Source organism: Telopea speciosissima, chromosome 11 (assembly GCF_018873765.1).
Source record: "Telopea speciosissima isolate NSW1024214 ecotype Mountain lineage chromosome 11, Tspe_v1, whole genome shotgun sequence".
Taxonomy (NCBI): Eukaryota; Viridiplantae; Streptophyta; class Magnoliopsida; order Proteales; family Proteaceae; genus Telopea; species Telopea speciosissima.
In genome coordinates, this window is record NC_057926.1 from 51,844,834 (window position 1) to 51,867,258 (window position 22,425).

A 22,425-nucleotide genomic window follows, 5' to 3' on the forward strand; every position below is an offset into this window, starting at 1 on the left:
AGTAGACAGAAGACTCACATTCCAAGAAGAACTAAATGGTTTAACAGCAGAGAGTTTTTGGATAGCAAAAACCTCCTTTCACATTTAGAGTTCTCCTTTGAATAGAACTTTCCGTAATTGCATTACAGCCTAACGAATTGTATCATTTCTATATTTTGGTATTGATCATTCTAGTGAAACCGGATTCAACCATTTTGAATTCCAGTGTCCATAGTAATGGCACCCCAGAACCATGAATAGTACAATAACAAAACCTTGAAGAAAACCTAACCAATTGTTCATGCAAGATCTACATTCCTAAAATGCATGAGGTTGGATGGGTCTCAATTATGATTATATAGGCAACATATATGCAGCTGCTATGATATGGAATTTGGATATACAGGTTCTGTACAAGAGACTGAAGCCAGGGGTATCAAGCAAGTACTCATCAGAACAATGCCATTGGGAGCAAAAACTGTAGAAATCTGGACTAACAGAGAGCTTGCTGGACTGGCTCTACTCCAGTGGACAAAATCTGTTGCCATATTGTGCCACAACTTACCAAGTACTTGCAGAGAAAAGGAGAGTTTTTCACCCAAGGTGAAGAGATGCCACCAGAAACGATGGTCATAATTATTCCACCTCTCTAGTGCTAAGTCCAAAATACCTCTACACTGCCCAAGACGCCCCCATCCAACTGCGATAAAAGTGGTGGGTGAGGAAATTCTTAGTTCAGTGTGTGAAGGTACACTTGATCTGCAACAAAATACTCGAAAGGCTATTATTTGGGCTGCAACAAGAGAGAAATGGGTCCATAAAAAAAGAAGAGAAAAGATATGTTTCATATCAGATGGCCCCCTCCAAGTCTTAACTCTCAACCATGAAACTGTGAAAACAATCTAAAATTACAAAATTACAAATACAAGTTCAACAGTCCAATACATATTAGTCATCAGTATACTTCTTAAAAACCCCATGAGATGCCTTGATCCTCCTTGTGAATGGAGGACCTGTGGAGATAATCAATGGCTCGCTGCATCACAAAAGCATGTTTCAATCAGGAACCTCAACCGCCAAATGCATGGTCTGGATTGGCTGCATCACCCCTACATGTAATTTGTACCATGCAACATATGTACTCTACTTGGTTGATATTCAGGAAGTAAACTTTAATATCAAGCAATCCCAAGATGTTGGATTGCTTTGGTCTAATTTGTCCAGCCTACTTTACACACAAACAAAAATTTGAAGGAAAAATCCCCAGCCAGAAGGCCATCTACATGGAGATTATATACATTACTGTCATTGTTCGTTTCACTTTATTTAGAGAATGCAACATCTCAGCACCAATCCCTTTGGGTCTGCTCTTTGCTCTTCATTGCCTGCAAAAATATGTTTCAGCACATTTGCAACTCCACATTCCCAAATAATAAAAGATGAAATACCTCCACAAGTCTAAACAAAGAGGATGCTTTAATTACCTAGTATGAAATATAATAAGCCCCAACGATTGACTGATCCTACCCATTAAATTGAGGGCCATGATCTTAGATCCCCACCAATAAGATCACTCTAACCATCCACCCTGACCCAGCTTCCTGCTTTATGCAAGTTTTATACAATTAAGGACCAGCCACCACCCCTTTCATCTGGTTAAGATGATCCAATTGGTTTGTCTTTTAAGCAGCATTTCAGATTTGGCATGGCCCATAATCGCAGAATTGAAGAATCAGTCAAGCACATCAATTGTGGGGGAAGCTAACCCTAGATTAGTAGTCTCGTCCCTTAAGAACTTAAAAGACTGTCAGAGAGGTGAAGACACATGGGTCTCACCTTCAGGAGGCTGGGCTAGTTTCCGATTCTGAGGAGACATCATTTCCTTCTTCAACTGGGTAAGTACGTCCTCCATTGTGCATTCCCTCTGCCAATCAGCAAGCATTGGAAACTGACTGGGTTCAACCTGTTAAACAAGTGGTACATAAGATAAGAAAGCCAAAATGCTTAACAAGATACTATCTTGTGAGTAGCAGTACCTACCATTCCAGTTTCCTGGTTCACACAGGTCATGTTAATCCGTGTTTGGAATCTCACAGTTGGTGGATTATCTGGGTAATCTTTATCGCAGAAAAGTTTCAACTGGTAGATGCGCCCCTCGTGAACAGTCTGATATGCAACAGGAATAAGTAAAACATAAATTCTAGTTTCTTTCTCCAGCATGAAAGAGGGAAAGGCATAAATACTATAGAAAAAACGTGTAAAATATGTAAATCCCAAGTTCCAAGAATCTTGACAAATCATAAAAGCTTACTATTGGATTTAAAAATGGATACACAGAATTGTAAGGATTAAAAAAAAAAACCTACATTGGGAGGACCAATGATGGTCCCAGTCCATGACTGCATTAATATGTCATCAGCGTCATCCATTCCATAACTGACAGTTCCATCTCCGATTCCCTTTTCCCCCCGCTCGAGTTCTTCCAACAGTCTGAAGTTTCTCGGAACTGCAAGTAAGCGAGCAATATTCAGTTACATATTGAATTCCCTTTTCCCATCTATAAAACATACAAAACATGAAACTGAAAACCATGGAAAGCTCCTATACACATTTATTGACTCATAACTCAAAAGGAAGCAAGTCTAGGAGGTACATTAGGTGTCTCACCATGGTGCATATCCAGGGAATTACAGGTACCAAGGAACCTGCACAAACCGGCTAAAGTAGCTACCTAGATCAATTTACAATTTCCAAATTTGGAAAACAAACTGGATGACCATTGACCATGCTTAATGCCCTTGTTTGGAAAAGAATTTTGAAAAACTTAATATTATTTTCAGCAATATCCTGAATAAATGAAGACAATTTTGAATGTCAAATAAAGCATTAAGTAGTATAGTTAAATCATAGCACGTCTGACATAAAAAAAAAAGTATAGAAATGGACGATATAAATGCCAGTTTGGTCTCTCTTATAGCAAAGTCTAGCATCCTATTGACCAAGCATTCATTATAGAGTTTTATCAACAGGCTGGATTTATATCGTCTGCGGTTCCCTGACCGGTGCGGTTCCCTAGTGCCTCTCACAAGAGGGGGTGGGACCCACCTGGGGCACCTGACCGAACACTCTGTCCGGGTGGGGTCCACCCTCCTCTTGTGAGAGGCACTAGGGAACTGCACCGGTCAGGAACCACAGACGATAAAAATTCCAACAGGCTGCATATCATGCCAAGAACTGACAAGCATAAGCATAATACCCCATCTGAGGAGCTGAAAAAGAGATTACATGGAGAATCGAGACTGATTATGAAGGAAAGGTACGAATACTTTAACTATATGGAATGAGAACTTTGTGAACTCACAACTAGATCAAATTAATTCAATCCAATTGACAGTCCATCCATTCAACAAGAAAAAATATTTAATACATCAAAGAAAACATTGTCTGTGCTTGAATAATCAAAAGCAAATATGTGTCTATCAAAAAATAATGATAATAAAAAAGCAAGTATTTTAGGGCTGCAACAGTTTGTGATCATGCCATTTCATTTACGGATATAAAGGAAGATCAAATAAGGAGTTAATCATTCTGATGATTTTCTTTCTTGCCAAGCGCTGTGGGTGAAAAAAATTGAAAAATAAATAACCAATTAGAAAGCTGACTCACAAATTACACTCTCCAAACAGAGCTAATCATTCCAATGAATTTGTTTCATGCCAAAGGGTGCAGGTGAAAAAAAAAATCGAAAATAAATACCCAGTTACAAAGGTGAGTCAAAGATAACAGTCATCAGAGAGCCGTAGGACAAGGATTGAGAAATTAAAAATAAAAGGCAGAATGACAATGTGTTGACCAACACATGCAGGCTATATGATAGAAGTACCATGTTCCTAGGCCAATTAAAGGTACAAAAGTTCAACATATAAGTATGGGAAGAGGGCTATCACGAAGCAGATCCAAGCAACGAGCATTTTGTACATTTCATAAAGTAACCTCAGAATGCAATGATCATGATCTAGGAAAAAAAAGAAAAGAAACACACCGATTTTTCATATTTTTATTTTCAAAAAAACAACTTTATTGAATGTAACATATAACAGATAATCTGTTGAAATCATACCAATTGAAACTGGAAAACCAAGAAACTTTATTGGGGGACCTCCTTCAGGTTATGTCATGACCTGGCAACTCAGACCCCCAAAGCTCAATGAAGAAATGAAATAAATATATTTGAAAACAAAATCATACAATCTCTTTATTGGTGGTCTTCAAGAGCTTCACATGGCTCGGTTCTTATTTAAGGTAATCTGACGTGCAATACAAATCTTCAAAAATTCCTCGACGTGCAATACAAATCTGTAACTCTCAAACTCACAGATTGGCACTTGTTCATTAAAATATAAATTTACTCCCTTGATTTTCTTAAAGAAACTAAAAACAAGTTTTAGAATCCAGACCATCTCATCCACCAATTTGAAGTTAATAAGAACCATGAGCACCAGCTGTAGTAGTAGAGATGCCAGTAAAAATGTAAAATACGTCAACTCCAAAATGGTGAAGCCTTACCCAAAGCATAATTTTTTCCCGCTTTAGGTAAATACATAAATCTTGCATAAACAATTACAAGTGTACAAAAAGCATGCTCACACTAACAAATGTGCAAAAACACACATACACACACATGAACAAACACAAATACATATGCACACACTGAATGCTCTCATGGATTATACTCCTCACCAAAACGTCTCCATCCTCCTCTCTGCTTTGAATCTCAAAATCCAGTACTAAGAAATAAGAATTCTTTTACCACTTTTGCTGTTACACTCATCAGACCATGTCACTCTTCAATTCCATCTTTTACATCAGAAGATACTTCAAAAACATCTCACTCAACTGCATTGCAGGTGACAAGGAGGATATTCCTCTCTAAACAAGATGCACTCATATAATAAGCCCTTAGTGGCTTAGATCCATTAATTCATCAGCGAACTTGAAAAGGCATGAGGATTAGGATTCAGGAGTATGGTCAGTTAGGCAAGCCTATTCTATACCAAAATTTAATAAATACCACTTATTACCTCTTCATGATAAAAGCAAATGTGTGTTTCAGATTACTTTTTTTTTTATACATCTAGTCAATGGGATATATTTCTTTTCATACATCTAGTTAAGGTTGAAAAATAACACCAAGTTAGTCTATCATTCACATATTTTACATGACAAGGCTAACTACTTATTACTCACAGGACCCCGAGTACTAAACATATTAAAGCTTTGAAAAACTAGATCCTTATCATCTCCTATTTGTAGCCCCAAAATAAAATTTTGAGACATATTTCCAGTTAATCAAACTAACAACCCACAACAGGATCAAAATCTATAGACATTTGTTGGCACCTCTCATCCAAAGCTCACTAAGACCCGCGGTTCACAAACAAAGTAGTGTACCCTCTGTGAACTCTCAAGGCGTTTCACACCCCTTGGCCCAGTGGTAAAGTCTCCAGGTGTTGATAGCATAGACTTGAGTTCCAGTGATGCCTCACTGGGGGTGGGGGTGGGGGTGGGGGTGGGGGTGGGGGCAGGGGAGAGGGAGGTTTACCGAAAAAAAGAAAGAAGTCCTTTCACAACACTATCAATCCCCAAGAACAGAAATATTTAAGGAAAAAAAATAGTTCTTTGGATGTTCCTAACAGCTAAAATTGAATAAACAACCTATATTTTCAGTTCAATCTGCACACATTATTACGGTTGCATGATTACCCAGAACAAAGGAAAGAACTAAAGGAGACTTTCAAGATCTCAACTAGTCTTAAATCTGTATCACCCAATTGACTTCAAACAATCATTCGACTCCACTGAATCCGAAATCTAATTTCAGAAATCGTTAAACATCTCAGTCCACAGACAAAGGCAGACAGAAAACCATAAACATCCAGTTAACAAGCAGCAGCACAGACTGAGACTAGAATTTCATCAGTGTTACAGTTACTAGAGAAATATATAGCAAAAGCAATAAATCAAAGAGAAAATGAAGTTGAAAGAGAAGAAACAAGGGTTTCTTGTTTCTTAAGTTACCTACGACCGACGATCCTTCAGAGCCCATTTCACTGCAGCGACGCGGAACAGAGCTAGGGTTTCTCTCTGTCTTCAGCAATCGAGAGCTGAAGAGAGAGAAAGGAAACAAAGAGAAATCCAGAGAATCTAAGAGAGAGAGAGAGCGAGAGCGAGAGATTGAGGGAGATCAGGAAACAGTTGGGTCGATTGGGAACGGCCGGAGAAAAAATGAAAAGCTCTCTGACAGATACAGAAAGTAATCCGCCTAACTACCAATCACAAGTCTCAAGAAAAAGGTGATGAAGCCTTAGATTTGGTTAATCAGATTCTTTTATCTGAACAACCACTCTCTGTTTTGCTTCCACGTAGCACTAATTTAATCAGAACCGTTGAAGGTAGCACCAGGAGAAAATCGCTGTGGGGAATTGATGCTCACTATGTAACAGCGAATCTAATCGTTGGATGGCTATGATCTCATCACGATACACCTCCACTAAACTCTATTACTAGGGATTTTCACTATTATGCAACCAATCATGAGAGAAGAAAAGGAATTTTCAATAATTTTTTGATAATGTGGCTTTAGTATCTTTTTGACTTTTGCCTTCATCCCCTCCAATTCTGACACCCTCCAATTCCCCCTCCAATCCCTCATATTGGGAGCTGAAATGACTACTTACACACTGTAAGTAGTCATTTCAGCTTCCATGTGAGGTATTGGAGGGTGTCAAAATTGGAGATAAAAATTCCGCTAATATTTAGACTATCTATTGAAATGCCAAATGGGTCCATGATTTAGGGCACCGCTTCAATCGGGTTTAATCGGGTATGGATCCGGTTAGCTCCAATTGGGTTTAATCAGTTCCCATTAATTTAAGATTCTATCGACCATTTAGATAGTTGGACATGGACACGTTTCTATTTGATTAGTCAATTATTAGTCCATAATCGAACTATAACACAGTCTGATTGGTTAATTGGGCTATAAATTGTGCCTTAACAAGTTATAATCCTACTAAATGGGCTTAAACGGATGCCGGTTGATCTCAATCAAGTGCTCTCAGGCTATAACCAATCATTGTTACCGACACTTTCCACAATCAGGCTTGGCCTTGCACCAAGCCATTTACTAATCAGTCAGTCCTATGTAGGGCTTTAATCGGTCAGGCCTATACGGCCAAACAATGTGGGATAGCATTTGACAACCCAATTGAATCAGCTGAATTTCGACTCAATTGGAATTGACCTGAACCCTAGAAAAACAGTTTGAATCGGGCGGTTCAAATCAACTGGAAATGGGATTAGTCTCAGTTGATACTGAGTTAATAGATTTGACTGATCCAATTCAATTACGAGATTAATCCCGATTTAAGCCGAACAATTCAACCGATCCAATTCCGATTCCTTGTGATTTATTAGGGTCATTAAAATTCTAGCTTAGCTTCTAATTAGGTGACTAGATCATTTAACACCATTTAGACTCACCATTGGCAATCCTTAGAACTAGTTGGGGTCCAATTTTAGAAAATTTTAAACTGTCCTATACTATTTATTATGTCCATTAATAAATAGGCCACACAGTCTGACAGTGATCTTCTACCCTTTCATATATGAAGAGATCTATCATTCTTTTCAATTCCATTTTCTTCAAATGGAGATGATACTAGCTGATTTCTAACATAACTGATTCGAATGAGAAAAAAGCGTGTATTCAATGCACGAGGTTCCCGTCACTACGAGGTTTGGGGAGGGTCATAATGTATGCAGCCTTATCCTCACTTCGTGGAGAGACTGTTTCCAGAAACTCGAACTCGTGACCACTTGGTCACAATGGAGCAACCTTAACCTTTGCACTAAGTTCCACCCTCTAACTGATTCGCATGGAAATTAAGTCAAAATAGATGAAAACCGATATAATGTTCAATTCTGAGTTTTAACACTTTTCTAGAGTCTATCCTAGGGTGTCAATCGGTGTGGCCCAATCATTTAGGTTAGACCTAATCGATCCCCATTAATTTAAGGCCTCACACTGTTATTGCACCACTTAGTTAATTGGGTCTCATAGGCCAAGCAGGGACACATTTATATTTGATTTATAAGCTACCGATTTATACTAGGCTTCATACTAATTTGGCTGAGTAGGCTATAAACAAGCTTTACTTGGTCGATTACCCATGCCAGTGGGTCCCGATTGGCTGCACATCAGGCTACAACCAAATACCAAGAACAACCAAATATTAATCAATCTAAACCCGACTCGAGGCCATTTACTAGCGGAGGATCTGATTTCGGGCTTTTATCAATCAATTTGGATCACACCTATTGATGCGGGCCAGCTTTTGACACCCCTAGTCTATCCCAAGGGAAGGCAATTGCTTATCTACTCATCCATAAGGTGTGACAGATGATAAAATTATACACTTTTGACATTTAACTATTTATGTACATTCTTTGGTTTGTTTTTTTTTATAGAAATTTTTTTTTTTGGATAGAAAATAGGTTATTCATTCATGTACACCCAACGCCAAATAAAGAAAAACAAAAGACTTAACATGATAGATAGCATGATAAACACAAGGTATGGATATCTGGTATCCAAAACCAAAAAGTTGAAATTGATCCGATCTCACATGCCATTGACTGAGTCATCCTGACTAGGGTTATGTTCTAGATAAAAACTATTTATATATGTACATTCAATGTAGTCTATGGATAGAAGAATACATAGAGTTCCACATAAAATAAAAATAAAAATAAAAATAAAAGATTATATTAAATAGAAGAAACATATATACGACTCCTTCATGCATGCTCCATTTGGCTCTTGAGAGCGAAATATGTGGAGATAAACCCAACAAAACAAATGTTGGATAGATGACTTGTATAGAAGAGGTGGAATCCTACATAGCTGACCTGAAAATCACAAAAACTGAAGAAATTGGGGTGACGTGGTAGAAGCAACAACCACATACACCTAAGAGTTACACTTGTTTCTTAAACAAATGATATTGAGCTAGAGTTGAATAGATCAACTACCCTTTGGAATAGCATGAACTGACCAAGAACATTGTTACACTAAAATGACAAAAAAAAAAAAAAAAAAAAACAACTTTGATTACTAAAACATTTTCTTTAAATTAATTATCATTAGGGTTATGTAAACCCCCATGTGTCTGGGTGCAAGGGGTACACTCCCCCACAGGTCATCATCACATAGAACTTTCTCTTTAAAGAAAAATACATCAAGTTGTTATAATAAATAAATAAATAAAGTGGTTTAGAAACCTAATCAAATAAGTTGACAGTATTGCCTGTTCCATACAAAATGATGTGATTAGGAGGTTGGTCACTAGGCCGGCCTTGTGGTGCTTTTTTTTTAATTTTTTTCCTCATTGTATGTATAGGATCGATGTTCTCTTTGTCTGAGCCGAAGTTACGCCTAAACATATGGAAGAGGTATTTTCATCATTCAGAGGGGTAAGACAATCATATCGTCACCCCCATGTGTTTGGGTGTAGTCGGTCTGTGCCCCCAATACAGAGAACAATTTAAGTGACATTAACATTGGTCACTAAAGAATGGTACGCAAAGAGAGAGAGTGGTGAAGAATACAATCCTCCTTGCAAATGATAAAGCATAATTGTGGATTGTCATTTCATATATACGACCTGTCTATCTCATGGCTGAAGTGACAAGCATGGATACTACATGTAAGGTTTTTCTTTCTTATGGGAGGTCTCTTGATTCAGGCAAGACTATCTTAACAAAAGGGATAACAGTTATTTATGTAATCAAACAAACATGGGAAGTATCTCCATCACTGTTTTAAGAATCTGTATCGGATAAAGGAATGGTCTCCGTCGATTTCGATCTGGATCGGCTAATGTCAGACAGATTTGTCTGATTTTCAAGGAAAATGGTTTGTTCACCACCCTTCATCGGTACAAATCTAGCGATACAGAATCGCCCTAGAATCGGTATTTCCAACCATCGATACAGATTAGGTTTTTTCAATAATCCGATACCAAAACCGATACCTAAAACTGCGATGTCCATCTCTCCCTCAAGTCGATATTTTCCCTGGAGGGAAGAAAGAAAAGAAACATTTGTTATGAATAAGGATACGAAAAGTAAAGTAGTTATTGGTTCTTAATTTAAAAAAGTTAAAATTAACAACTGAAATTAAAGGTATTGGAGGTCAAGAACGATTGTACGGAAGAAATTAGGTAGTAACTAAAGTATATGGAAAGAAGAATAAAACAGATGATGTGGTCTGGCATCTCTAATATCGAAAAATCACTTCATTTGCCAATCACCTACTTACCATTCAACTCAAAACTGAGGGGCCCTGCTGGGTGATCCCTTTCTCTTGCGTGAGTTAGGTCTCTTCTCCTTCTTCTCTGAGGGTGAAATGGTGTCTCTCTTTTCCTCATCTTTGGTAGTCTCCTCCCCTTCACCATTTTCATCCACCATGACTGGAGTTTTATCACCATATATTTCAGCAACCTGGAAGGTTAAAAACCAAGCACTAGTGAGATTAGTTGTGGCAATATTCTTTCATCAAGGAAACTAGAAACCCTTGGCCTTTCCACCTGAAACTTCAACGGATTCGGCTCATCTGCGGCTTGGGGTTGAGCGCCCATCGTGCTGCGCTTAACTCACAGGCCGTCACGTGGATTTTATGCCGATCAAATGGTTAGTAAACGAGCTTAATTCAAAATTCAAAATTGCCACTCAAATTTCAAAAATGTCAGGCCACCGTTCAAAATTTAAAAAATGCCAGGACGTGCCACTCAAAATTTAAAAAATGATAGGCCGCTAAGGATCTTGTCTACCAACCATTGGATCGGCATGAAATCCACGTGGCAGCCTGGGAGTTGAGCGCAATACGATGGCCGCTCAACCCCAGGCCGCAGACGAGCTCGATCTAACTTCAACTCGATTTTCTGTTAATAAATTTGTTATGGACAAACCTCGACACAACAGTAAGGTTGTTCTATTGCAACTTAGTTGAGAAACAATCTCTCTGCGATGTGGGGTTAAATGCTTCCCAAACACTGCAGTGTCGAGAGCCTCTAATGAGGGCTCTTGTGCACTAGATGCGCCTTTTTTTTTTACAATAATAAATTTGTTAAATTTTAAAAAACTAACCTTGCACCGAATGCTACAATAGAGTGCTGCATCTTGGAGAGTTCTTTCACAGCTCACACAACGATAACTTGTAGTACCACTTTGTTGTTGAGAACTGGGCCTCTTTTCTAAAAGCACTACTTTGGCCCTGTTAGTTTGAAATGTCTGTATGATCAAACACATGAATGATTAATTTGTTAAAAAAAGTAAAAATAAAATAAGGGCTCATGTTCTCTGTGCCGCAGCGTAGGCTGTGCTCAGATACATGGGTCTGCCACTCAAGGGGGCAGGGTGGTCATTGCACCTATCCTCATGTGTCTGGATGCAGCTTGTGCCCCTAGCACAGAGAACATTCTCCCATAAAATAAATAATTAGAAGGATCCATTACCTAGGTGGTTCACAAGGAATGGCATGGGTTACCCAAATATCTATCACGTGGTAGCTCAATCGGGGCCTAAATTTTGTAGATATGTACATCCCTAGGTCCCCTCCATACACATCAAATTTAAACACAAATGGGAGTTTGCCAAGTGATAAATCAGAACTCTAAAATAATTGAAAAAGGGAGACTACATAGTAGTACTTGTCATACTATCGCATAGGTGTACGAACATACATGGAGAAGCATGCAAACATAAAGGGTGGTATTTGATTGCATTAGAATATTTAATCTAAAACATCCAACTTTGATAATATTTAGAGGATTTTGGAATAATTAATGTATACCTAAAAATATATCTATATTTGCATTAAAAAAAAGTATCTAAATAAAATTTTCATTGTAAAATTGTCAAGTGTTTGATTTTAGAAGGTAAATTTGGTGTAACATACTTATCAAGTACTACTAAAAATGGGTTCTTGAAAACTTGATAGAGAAATTATGAGCTATTGAATTCGAAAAAACTAAGTATAACAATTTTTTTTAAGGGAAGTAGTTTTCTGTCCCGGAGTGTGGATTACACCAGCACTTCCATGTGTCGTCTATCTCTCTTCTCCTCAAAACAAGGGGGGTAGAGGTGTCTTTTTATATGGAGAGGAGAGAGATAGACTCATGGGAATGCTGGCGTAAGCCACATTCCTAGATAGAGTTCTTTTTCCCAAATTTTAATTATAGATGTAGCTTTTATGCCCTTGTGCTCTTTGAAAACCCCCAATTGAACCAACCAATCTAATCTGATATTTAAAACTATGCAAATTAACCTGTATTCCTGAACATCTGAAAAGCTTCCGCAGGTCTTGTACGTTGATGACATGTTGGTACATATACCTCCGTATCTAAAGTCAAGTAAACAAGTTGAAATAAGAAAAGATTATAATGATGATAATGATAATTTATATGCCTTAAAAGTCTTTTGCAATCAACTAAACCTTATAGCAATAGTTTATGATGTTTGTCGCACCTACAACATTGATACCCCGATCTTCTACTTCCATCTGCCCCTATTTCCATGTGCACCCTACGCACAACGGGATGTGCAAAGACCATCTTACCCTTGCCCGAGTGCCTTGCCCGAACGGGGGTAAGACAGTCTTTGTGTGCCTCATTGTGTGTAGGGCGCACACGGAAATTGGGTCGATTCTTGATACCCCACCCACAATGGGAAAAAAGAGTATTTTTCGTTTGGGAAAAAAATTTCTATTTGGTAGTGTTTTCTCCGCCCTCTCACATGGCACCGTGAGACGTCTTTGCCCCTGGGTAGGTACCAGGGCGTGCTCACCCATTGGCCTAGACGTTTGTGTAAAAACCATGCAACCAAATAGAGATCTCTTGCCCATTTTCTTTTTTACATTATATGGGGGAGGAGAGAGATACTCCAACTAGAGGCATTTTTTTAAGGCTAGATTACTGAACTAATTTATGAAAAAATTTAAATGTTTCTAGTATTTGCATCATGGATTAGGATTTAGGAAAAGAAATATATAAATATGATCTTATAAAATTCAAATGATGTGAGGAACATAAATATAAAAATCTAAGAGAATGTACACCCATCTATGATCAGTAATCTTTACCCCTATAGTACGAAATCGATAATACCCCTTATTCGATCTTCTCGATACCCTCTCAACACCATCTGAATTCATCAATCAAAGAAATTTGGGGGGAGGGGGGACAGTTAAAAGAGAAGCATAAGTCAGGCTCAGAGAGAGAGAGAGAGAGATACTTGGATATATTGGTGCTCAAGGTGATGCTGAAGACAATGTGAGCACATAGAACAGTGGCAATCAATGCAGAAGAAATTCAAGTCGTTCTTCTTTGCCTCCAAGTGGGTCTTACAAGGCTCAAAGAATTCCGCATTGCACAACACCTTTAGCCATGCAGGTACACCACTGGAGTTATCCTGCAAGAGTTAATCACCAATTAGCACACATTAATCATCAAATCTTTAAGAAGAAGAAGAAGAAGAAGAAATAGACATATATGGGCTCATGGTTAATGATGGACCATAATTATGGTTAATAATAAGCCAAGGCTGTTCCTTTAATTTCTCTTGAGAGTTGAGACCTCTTTCAACTGTAATAGATATGAGTTATATATGTGCATGAATCTGATCGAAGTGAGTACACAGAGAAATTTGTAGAAATAAATGGAAGATTCTAACATAAGAGAGATCCAAATCTAGTTCTTACCATAACTAATCAATCACAAGTTCCAAAATCGTGAAGATTTATTAAGTAAATTAAGTACTTAATTGGAAAGATTGAGATAGCAATCTCTATAAACAAGATCTAGCTGCTTCAGTGAACAACCAATTTTTAAGCCCACTTCCCTTAGGTTAATTGATTCCTTTAATAATATTTCCTTAATAAGAAAGTACTTTCTTTACACAACCCCATGTTGGAAATTCGCAAGCATGGTGTGTATTAAGAGACAAGATATTCAATGGGGTTGTTAAAGAGTACCTCTAAAATGTAGGAACGGTTTTTATGATCGGTGTAGTATAGAGGATATCGCTAGACTAAGGGTATCAATCCGTCAGTTTGGTTCAGTTTTTGGTCCAATTTTATCGGTTTCTTGTGATAATGAGTGAATCGGAAAATAAACCATAAGGAAAGATTTGGTTTTGGTTAGTTTGATGCGGTATTGGTCCAATTTTATTAGTTTGTGTGTGAGAATGAGTGAATCCAAAACTAAACCAATAATGAAAGATTTGGTTTCGGTTGATTTTATTGTTTTGACTAAAGAATCCAAGGCTCATTTGATTGATTGAGATAAAATTCATAAACCTATTGTGGAAGGATACTTTGCAATACGGGTATCAAACGGTCGATTCTGTCTAGTTTCGATGGTTTTCGAAATATGTCAAAAATTTTGTAATTTTATATTCTTTTTTAAAAATTTTTTAAAATAAAAGAACTCATAATATTTTTCCAATGAGAGAAATAATGTCATTTTACATATTTACCGAAAACAATGACACCTTTTGACAATGACAACAATATGTCACTTTCTATTTATTTTAAAATTTCTTTTATACCCTTTATCTTAAAGGATTTTTCGGAATCAGACAAGGGACAATTAAAAGAAGGGAGAGAATTCCCTACATTCCCTGAGTACAATTTCAGGCAAATGAGAGAACCCCCTTTGAAATATGACAATAGAGGAGCGGGAATTTATTACATATCACTCCTCACATGAACAGAATTCACTAGCCTAATAGTGTTTGTTTGCGAAATGGTTGGCATATCAATGAAGTGATTGGATATTTTATTCCATTTCTTTGCCATATATTTTTACTCTGCTACGTGTCTGTGGCCATCGCCTTAATGTGCTATGCGATCAAAATTTTGAAGATAAATTTAAATTTAGTAAACTTCATTGATGTATTTCTACTCATCGTCTTGCCTCTTAATTACATTAAGAAGTAGTTTTTTCTTTTTTGGTAGGACATTAAGAAGTAGTTAGCACTTAGCAATACAATTACATGGTGTTAGAGAGCCTTGACTGATAATTATTTGAAGTTAGAAGATCTCATAGTGTAGAAAATAATGTGAACTTAAAACAATGTAGAAAAGAGTGAAAATCATAAACAACAATCACACAGTATACAAGGATTCACGTGGTTCAATAAAATTACCTAACTCGACGGTTATTTGAGATCTGATTCATCATCTATGGAGAATAGGGTTACAACTACTCATCTTGACACCTCTCACTATAAATATATAGTAAAACTCTACACAAATACAAATTACTGAAATATCCATGTAGCCCTACAAAATTTATACTTGGACTCTTCGAATCCTACGATCTCTTAAGGGTCCTTCATAATCAACCCACTAATCCAAACAACGGAATATAAGACATGACACGTAACTCAGGACCCAGACAGCCCTACATAATTTAATTATAAAACAAAATAATATATACAAAGTGGAACACCAACAAGAATAATTTAAACAATTCAGCACATAAAACAAAAATAAGGCACCCACCCAATTACAAAAGAATTATATAATATACAAATTGTCTACGCCTAATTAAATTGTCCACCACTGTGGCACTAGGCACAACTTGTAGTGCTGAAACTAGTCCATCAAGCGGAGTAATATTGTTTGTTAAGGTTAGAGTTGGAAGTAAAAACGAAGAAGGGAGGAGTTGAGTAAAAATAGAAGATTTAATTATAAATCATTTATATCCCTCTGTTGCCGTGATCTCTTAAAATAAGATTACCCAACATCCTACAAAAAATGGTTCGATCAGGTTCTCGTACGAAAACCTTATCCCAATCAAATTGTGATAATATGAAAAAAAGGTCTTCGAGCTCCATGTTCACACTCTTCATCATAAAAAGTTGTTCCAGTTTGACGATTTCACATTCTTTGGGACAAGCTCATCGTTTGTAGTCGACCATTTCACTTGCGGGGCGTATAACAGATAACTCTCAAATTCATATAAACAATGATAAGATATAATGGAACATTGCAATCAATTCAAATCATTTCAATTTCAAAAGAAAAACAAAGAAATAGACAGAACAGGAGCTAGTTTAATGTGGGTGATATGCACAACTTTTTTTTAACCATCAAATTAGGTAAAATTTCATTAGTTTCCTCCAATATCTCATGTTTTTTCTGTTGTATGGCTCGAGCTACTTTTTCTGGTAAGATAAGATCGATGGGCACTTGGAAACCATAGATGAACATGGTTCCAGTTTGACATGTTTTGAATTCTTTGCTATATTAAAATGTTATTATATTGAATCAACAAACAAGGACATTTTTGTATGACACACAAAGAATAAGTGAATACCTTATTACTAACTTTTCATTAGAAAGGTATTTGTCTTGTAGGAAGTTTTACATGATGGTCCAGTAACTACTTACACAGATGGTTTTTGTCATGAGAATTATGAGTAGCATTGCCAACGATCACATCATAGCTATCGTCTTGGCTGACATGTGTCACATAAAGATGTGAAAAGATCAATGAACATTCGTCAACGTTTCCATCTTAGATACATGATTGTTATTTTTTCACCAATGAGAGCGCACGATGTGGCACAGTAGTGGTGACATTTTCACCATACATAGAAGGTAGGGCGATCATTCTGGTCCTTGTTATGAATGAGCGAGGCTCTTTTCTATCAAAAAAAAAAAAAATTTTGGGGGAGGCCCTTGCGTCCCACACAGGAAACGTTCTCCATTAATTTTTTTAGGTTAAAGTTATAATAAAAGGGAGTCGGTTAGTAGCCTGCCGGATCATAGAATATTAGATGGTCAAACCTAATATTCGCCATGTGACGGATCTATTAAGGCTTAAATATTATACGCTAATAGCCTAATAGGTTCTTACCTTATCTATAAAATTTTGAGTTAAATCGATCAGTGTTTTGCAGTATAAAGCTTTAACGATTCAAAACATTGTGCAAGAAAATTTGAATGGAAAAAATTAAATGTGAAAATATGCCGATACTTATGGTGTACGTAAATTATTGAGTTTTGCAAGAAAAGAATAAAAATAAAAATGGCATATAGCTAATCTAGAGTCTAGATCATGCCCTTTTTAATCAAGGGTTGGATTTGTCAAATCATCTTTTCAAGTAGCCATGGCACATTAGGTGGTTGAGTATATGGAAGCTTCCATGGGTGGACTAACCTAAGAAATTTGACCTAAAACGATTTCAATTTAAAAAACTGTTTTTTTTAGAACACGGGTGTTTACACTCTATTTTTGGTCTATTTTGGTCAATAGAGAAATAGATCAAAATCTATTTCAACCAAGATTGACCTATTAGTCAGTGACTGGAAACGATCAAAAAATGGTCATGACTAAAAAACGGACAGAAAATGGTCATGATAAAAAATGGTTAATGACCAAAACAGTCAAAAAATGGTCATGTCAGTGACTGATGGATTGGCAGTGACCGATAAATGGTCAATGACCGATGAACAGTGAGTAGGGTGATTATAACCAATTCCCAAAGAAATGGATAGTTATAAAACTACTTTTTTCGCTAAAAGATCCTTGCATTAAAAATTCAACCAAAAGAAAACAGAGAACCAGAAAACCCAACTACAAACAGAGATGGCAAACCATCTCCCCAAACCCATTACATAAATCTGTAACTAGGCAAGCCTATGGCATTACGACCCAGCAACTCTTCAATATGACTGGGAAAAGAAAGGTTAGACACAGACTCTCCAGTAATCGTCGCATGTTTAGCCAAGTAGTCTGCTATAGGATTTGCTTCCCTGTAGTTATGAAACTACTTGTTAACTACAGAAACCGGCCACTTGAACTGCCAATGATGTCTATAAAAAGAAAAAATTCAAAACAAAGGAAAGGATCCACAAATCAATGAAACAATTCTATACATTTATATTCACAGATCAATCAAACTATTCTTTACATTTATCTTTTTGTTTTTTTTTTCTAGTTGTAAATGGTTTCCGTTCTTTTCCTTAAAAGAACCTGTTGGGGTTACTCTCCACCAGTACAATCAGATGCAATGATGTATCATTCAAAGTCAAATTGAAGATCTCTGCAGTCCTTCAATGGCAAGATGGGAGGATCTCAAAAGAGGCGTCATTGGCTACTGGCAGTCGGCAATTTGGTGTTGTTAGCACATTTTTAAGACTTGTGTGGCGCTCTGGTGCCAACATCAAATTGAGGCTTCAACCCGACAATTGGTTGTTATTAGCACACTTACCATGGAGATTTTGGTGCCGGCATCACACTGAAGCATTGATAGTGCGTTAATGGAGGCTTTGTAAACATTTTACCATAGATGTATCTAGAGAGAAAATTAATTTGATTTCTTCTTTTTCTTCTTCTTTTTCTTGGCATTGCAATATATCTCTGCATTTTTAAAGAAAACTCCTTGGATTACCAAGGCAATGGTAGGACCCATTCTTTGATTCAATTCATTTTATGGCATTTTCAATTCACCGCTGCTGATGCTGAATTTAGTGGAAACAAGGGGATGTGTTTCCACTATGTGTTTCCACTAGGTGATGTCCATTATAAAAGATAATCTATTGAAATCAAACTAATTGAACAATTATACTAAAGAATGCACACGTCCGAATTGAACTCAAGTTTCGGGTAGACAACACCATCGACGCAGTGATCACCCACCAGTTCGTTTATGGAGATTCCTTAAAGAATTGAGAAGTTCCTTGTAGAGATGTAGCTTAGAATTGCGAAGTTTCTGGCAGATGGAGCATAATGAACGACAAAATCCTTGTAGATGAGGAGGTGCAGACCCTCTCAAACTCCATGTAACCCATTTCAAACTCCACACACCCTCTCATTATTTGGAGAAGCTCTTCTCCTTTCATTCCCTCTGCCTGTAAAAGTTCCATTGTAAGATTCAGAACTATAAGGTCAAAATAATGAAGTTCGAGTTTGAAATTCTGAGCTAGAAAAGATCACAAAAGAATAGTCAATTCGTGGAGTACCAAAATGAAATTTAATTATTTTAAGTTGGTAGACCTCATTGTGTAGAAAAATATGAACATAAAACAATGTAGAAAATAGTGAAAATTGCGAACAACAATCACACAATACTACTAAAGTACTAAGGATTTACGTGGTTTAGTAAAATTGCCTAAGTCTAGGGTGATATGAGATCTGTTTCGATAACTATCAATGGAAAATAGGGTTATAGTTACTCATCCTCACACTCTCTCAATTACATAGAAAACCATCCCACTACAAATATATAGTGAAATTTTACATAAACACAAATTATGAAAATATCCATGTAGCCCTACAAAATTTTTCCTTAGGGTCTTCAGACCCTAAAGTCTCTTAATGGTCCTTCAGAATTAACCCACTAATCCATACGACGGAATACAAGACATCATACCCAACACAAGACTCAAGCAACCTACATAATTTTATTTATAAAACAAAAGAAATATATACATTGTGGGACACCTACCTTAGCCCTAAACCAGCAATAATAATTTAACCAAGTCATCTCACAAAACAAAAATAAGACACCCATCCCCAATACAAAATAAATTATATTATATGCAAATTGTCTAAGCCTAAATTGTATTCCAAACGAACCTGCTTTACCTCATCCGCAAGTATCATAATTCATAGCTGATAGCTTCATCCCGATCGTAACTGATTTGATTCTGCTTTTTAATAAAATTTTCTATGGTTTTACCCTTGGATCATATCAGTGGATTGGTATTTGATCAGTCAAGAATCGAGATTGGGATAAGTCTCAGCTGATCCTGATCTAAGACCGATATTACGGAACTTGGACAGAATATGTATCTCTATGTCAGTTAAAGAACATCCATTTGCTTGTGAGGTAAAGGATGCTGTATAAAATTGTCGAATACCGATATTATATAGAATTTCATTAGTTTCTTCCGATATCTCATTTTTTTTTTCAGTTTTGTGGCTCGAATACGGCTACGCTAGTAAGTTAAGATGGCACTTGGAAACCATATGATGAACATTGGTCCAATTTGTCATGTTTTGAATTCTTTGTCATATTAAGATGTTATTATATTGAATCAACAAACAAGGAAATTTTTGTATGAGACACAAAGAATAAGTGAATACCTTGTAGGGAGTTTTACATGATGGTCCAGTAACGACTTACACAGAGACAGTTGTGCATGTCATGAGAATTATGAGCGGGGTACCCACGTTAACATCATAAGATTTAGGGAGAATGTTTACTATGCCGCAGCGTAGCTGTGCGCAGGCACATGGGCCTGCCACTTAGGGGGCAGGATGGTAATTGTGCCTACCCCCATGTGCCTGGACACAACCTACGTTGCGGTACAGAGAAAAGCACCCCTAAGATTTAATAGTTATCCTCTTAGCTGAGATGTGTCACGTAAGGGTGTGAAAAGATGAATGTTCACCAACATTTCTATAGACCTTTATCTGCTCCATTTCTTGGGCGGGTCCATTTCCCAAGTTCCTCTAATAGAGGAGGCAGAAATGACCATCCTACCCCCTGCCCAGGTGGGGTCCACACCCTCTATTAGAGGAACTTGGGGAAATAAAGCGGACGGGAAATGAACAGATAAAAATACCGTTTCTATCTTAGATGCGTGATTGGTCGATCCTTCACCAATGTTTAACCCTTTATGCCCAGCTCAAACCAGTGATCAAGAATTCGATCGAAACCTGTCAAAACCGTCAAGTTGTCTCGGTTTCGACAGATTCTGAGACGAGTTGGATTGAAACTTTTAAAAATCCCTTAACTCAGTCTGGTTTCGAGCATTTCGATTTGGCTTCAATCGAAACTGACGGTTTCAATCGAAAGCAGGTTGAAACGGTTGAAACCATGACCAAATAGTATGCTTTTTCCTTGGTTTTAGCTGAACTGAACATGATGCCAATAATTCACAGACCAAGCATCTTTACTTTTAGGTGCAAAACCATACTACACAGCCTTATCTTCTACTCCTCCTACCTTCTTTTTCCCATTCAAACCAATGATAGCCTTATCTTCTATTCCTATCTTCTTCTCCTATTCTTTATTTTTGCATCTTCTGCTTCTTATTTATTTATTTCTTTTAGTTAAAATTCCATTATGGGTCAAAATCGTCCATCCTTCCAAAGATTTTTGGTTCAAAATGAAGAAAAAGATCTGATGAAGAAATATTTGGGAGAAATGAAGCTGTTCTTGGTATTCCTCTAGTTCTATTCTATTATCGTCCATTGTAATTGTTTAAATTGTATGCTGTGTTGTTTTGTTGATTTACCTTTTTATTTTTGGGTTCATAGATCTCGAAAAGAGGATCATTTCAAGGAGGAGAGCAGTTTTTATGGAGGCATCTCCTTGTATGACAAAAAGTTTCTCAGGTGGGCTGGGGAGATCAATAAAGAGTTTGACATTAAATTCCAACCCTGTGCATTTCTTTTTCCAATCGGTAATGGACTATCAGACCAATTGGTCCCATAACATGTCATGGGATACATATGTTGTGCATTTGGAGGAACGGCTTCGCAATCTTCAGTGGTACGCTGCTCGTGGATTAGACTCACCAAGAAACTCCACATGAAATTAAAAAGGGGCATCTTAATGTTTTATTTGGATTCAATGTATTATTCATGGTTCAAGTACTTTATAATTATGTGAACTAATTATAAATTTATAATACCATTTTATTGTCTGTATTGTATCAGCACGTACGTTAGTAAACTTGGGTCAATAACCACAAGTATTATTTTCAATGATTTTTTGATGAATGTAATTCATGGATTGTGTTTAAAATGTGAAAAGTAGGCAACCTGTAAAAAATCAGACCTAAAAAACATTGTTTTGGGGTCGAAACCTAGGTTTCCCCATCAATGGGAAAAAATCCTAGATTTCGACCGAGATATGGTCAAAACCGAGACAAACTCGATTTCTGACTGATCGAAACCTCGAAACCCGGGTTTTAAAACCTTGGCTCAAACCCATCTAAAGCCCAGCTAACCATCCCATCCGAAACCCATCTATTTTCCTTTTTTTTCTTTCTTTCTTGTTTTTGTTAAAGTTATAATAAAAGGGAGACCATATAATATTAGATGATCAGACCTAATATCCACCATGTGGCAGATTAATTAAGGCCTAAATATTATGCACTAACTAGGTTCCTTCATTATCTATCAAATTTTGAATTAAATCAGAGTTTGCCATGTGGCAGTATAAAACTTTAACGATTCATAACGTTTAAAAAAAAATATACATGAAAAACTATCCCAATATATGGGTGTTCGAAATTTTTTTGAGTTTAGCTCAAAAAAAAAAAAAAAAAAAAAAGAAATTTCACAGACACCCCCTAAAAGT

At 36.9% G+C, this 22,425-nt stretch overlaps 2 protein-coding genes across 2 annotated transcripts; both read right to left on the reverse strand.

The window, feature by feature from the left end:
- Window positions 1-895: 895 nt before the first annotated feature.
- Window positions 896-6,250, reverse strand: LOC122646728 (ubiquitin-conjugating enzyme E2 variant 1B-like). The gene is made up of 5 exons (XM_043840333.1): window positions 6,058-6,250; window positions 2,346-2,485; window positions 2,020-2,145; window positions 1,816-1,942; window positions 896-1,364 (listed from the first exon to the last, which is right to left on the reverse strand). The coding sequence occupies exons 1-5, from the start codon at window positions 6,083-6,085 to the stop codon at window positions 1,306-1,308; spliced, it is 480 nt and encodes a 159-aa protein (XP_043696268.1). The 5' UTR covers window positions 6,086-6,250; the 3' UTR covers window positions 896-1,305.
- Window positions 6,251-10,368: 4,118 nt separating this feature from the next.
- LOC122645316 (protein RGF1 INDUCIBLE TRANSCRIPTION FACTOR 1-like) lies at window positions 10,369-19,715 on the reverse strand. The gene is made up of 6 exons (XM_043838631.1): window positions 19,689-19,715; window positions 18,878-18,961; window positions 13,333-13,509; window positions 12,368-12,442; window positions 11,188-11,331; window positions 10,369-10,542 (listed from the first exon to the last, which is right to left on the reverse strand). The coding sequence occupies exons 1-6, from the start codon at window positions 19,713-19,715 to the stop codon at window positions 10,369-10,371; spliced, it is 681 nt and encodes a 226-aa protein (XP_043694566.1).
- Between the last annotated feature and the right edge of the window lie 2,710 nt (window positions 19,716-22,425).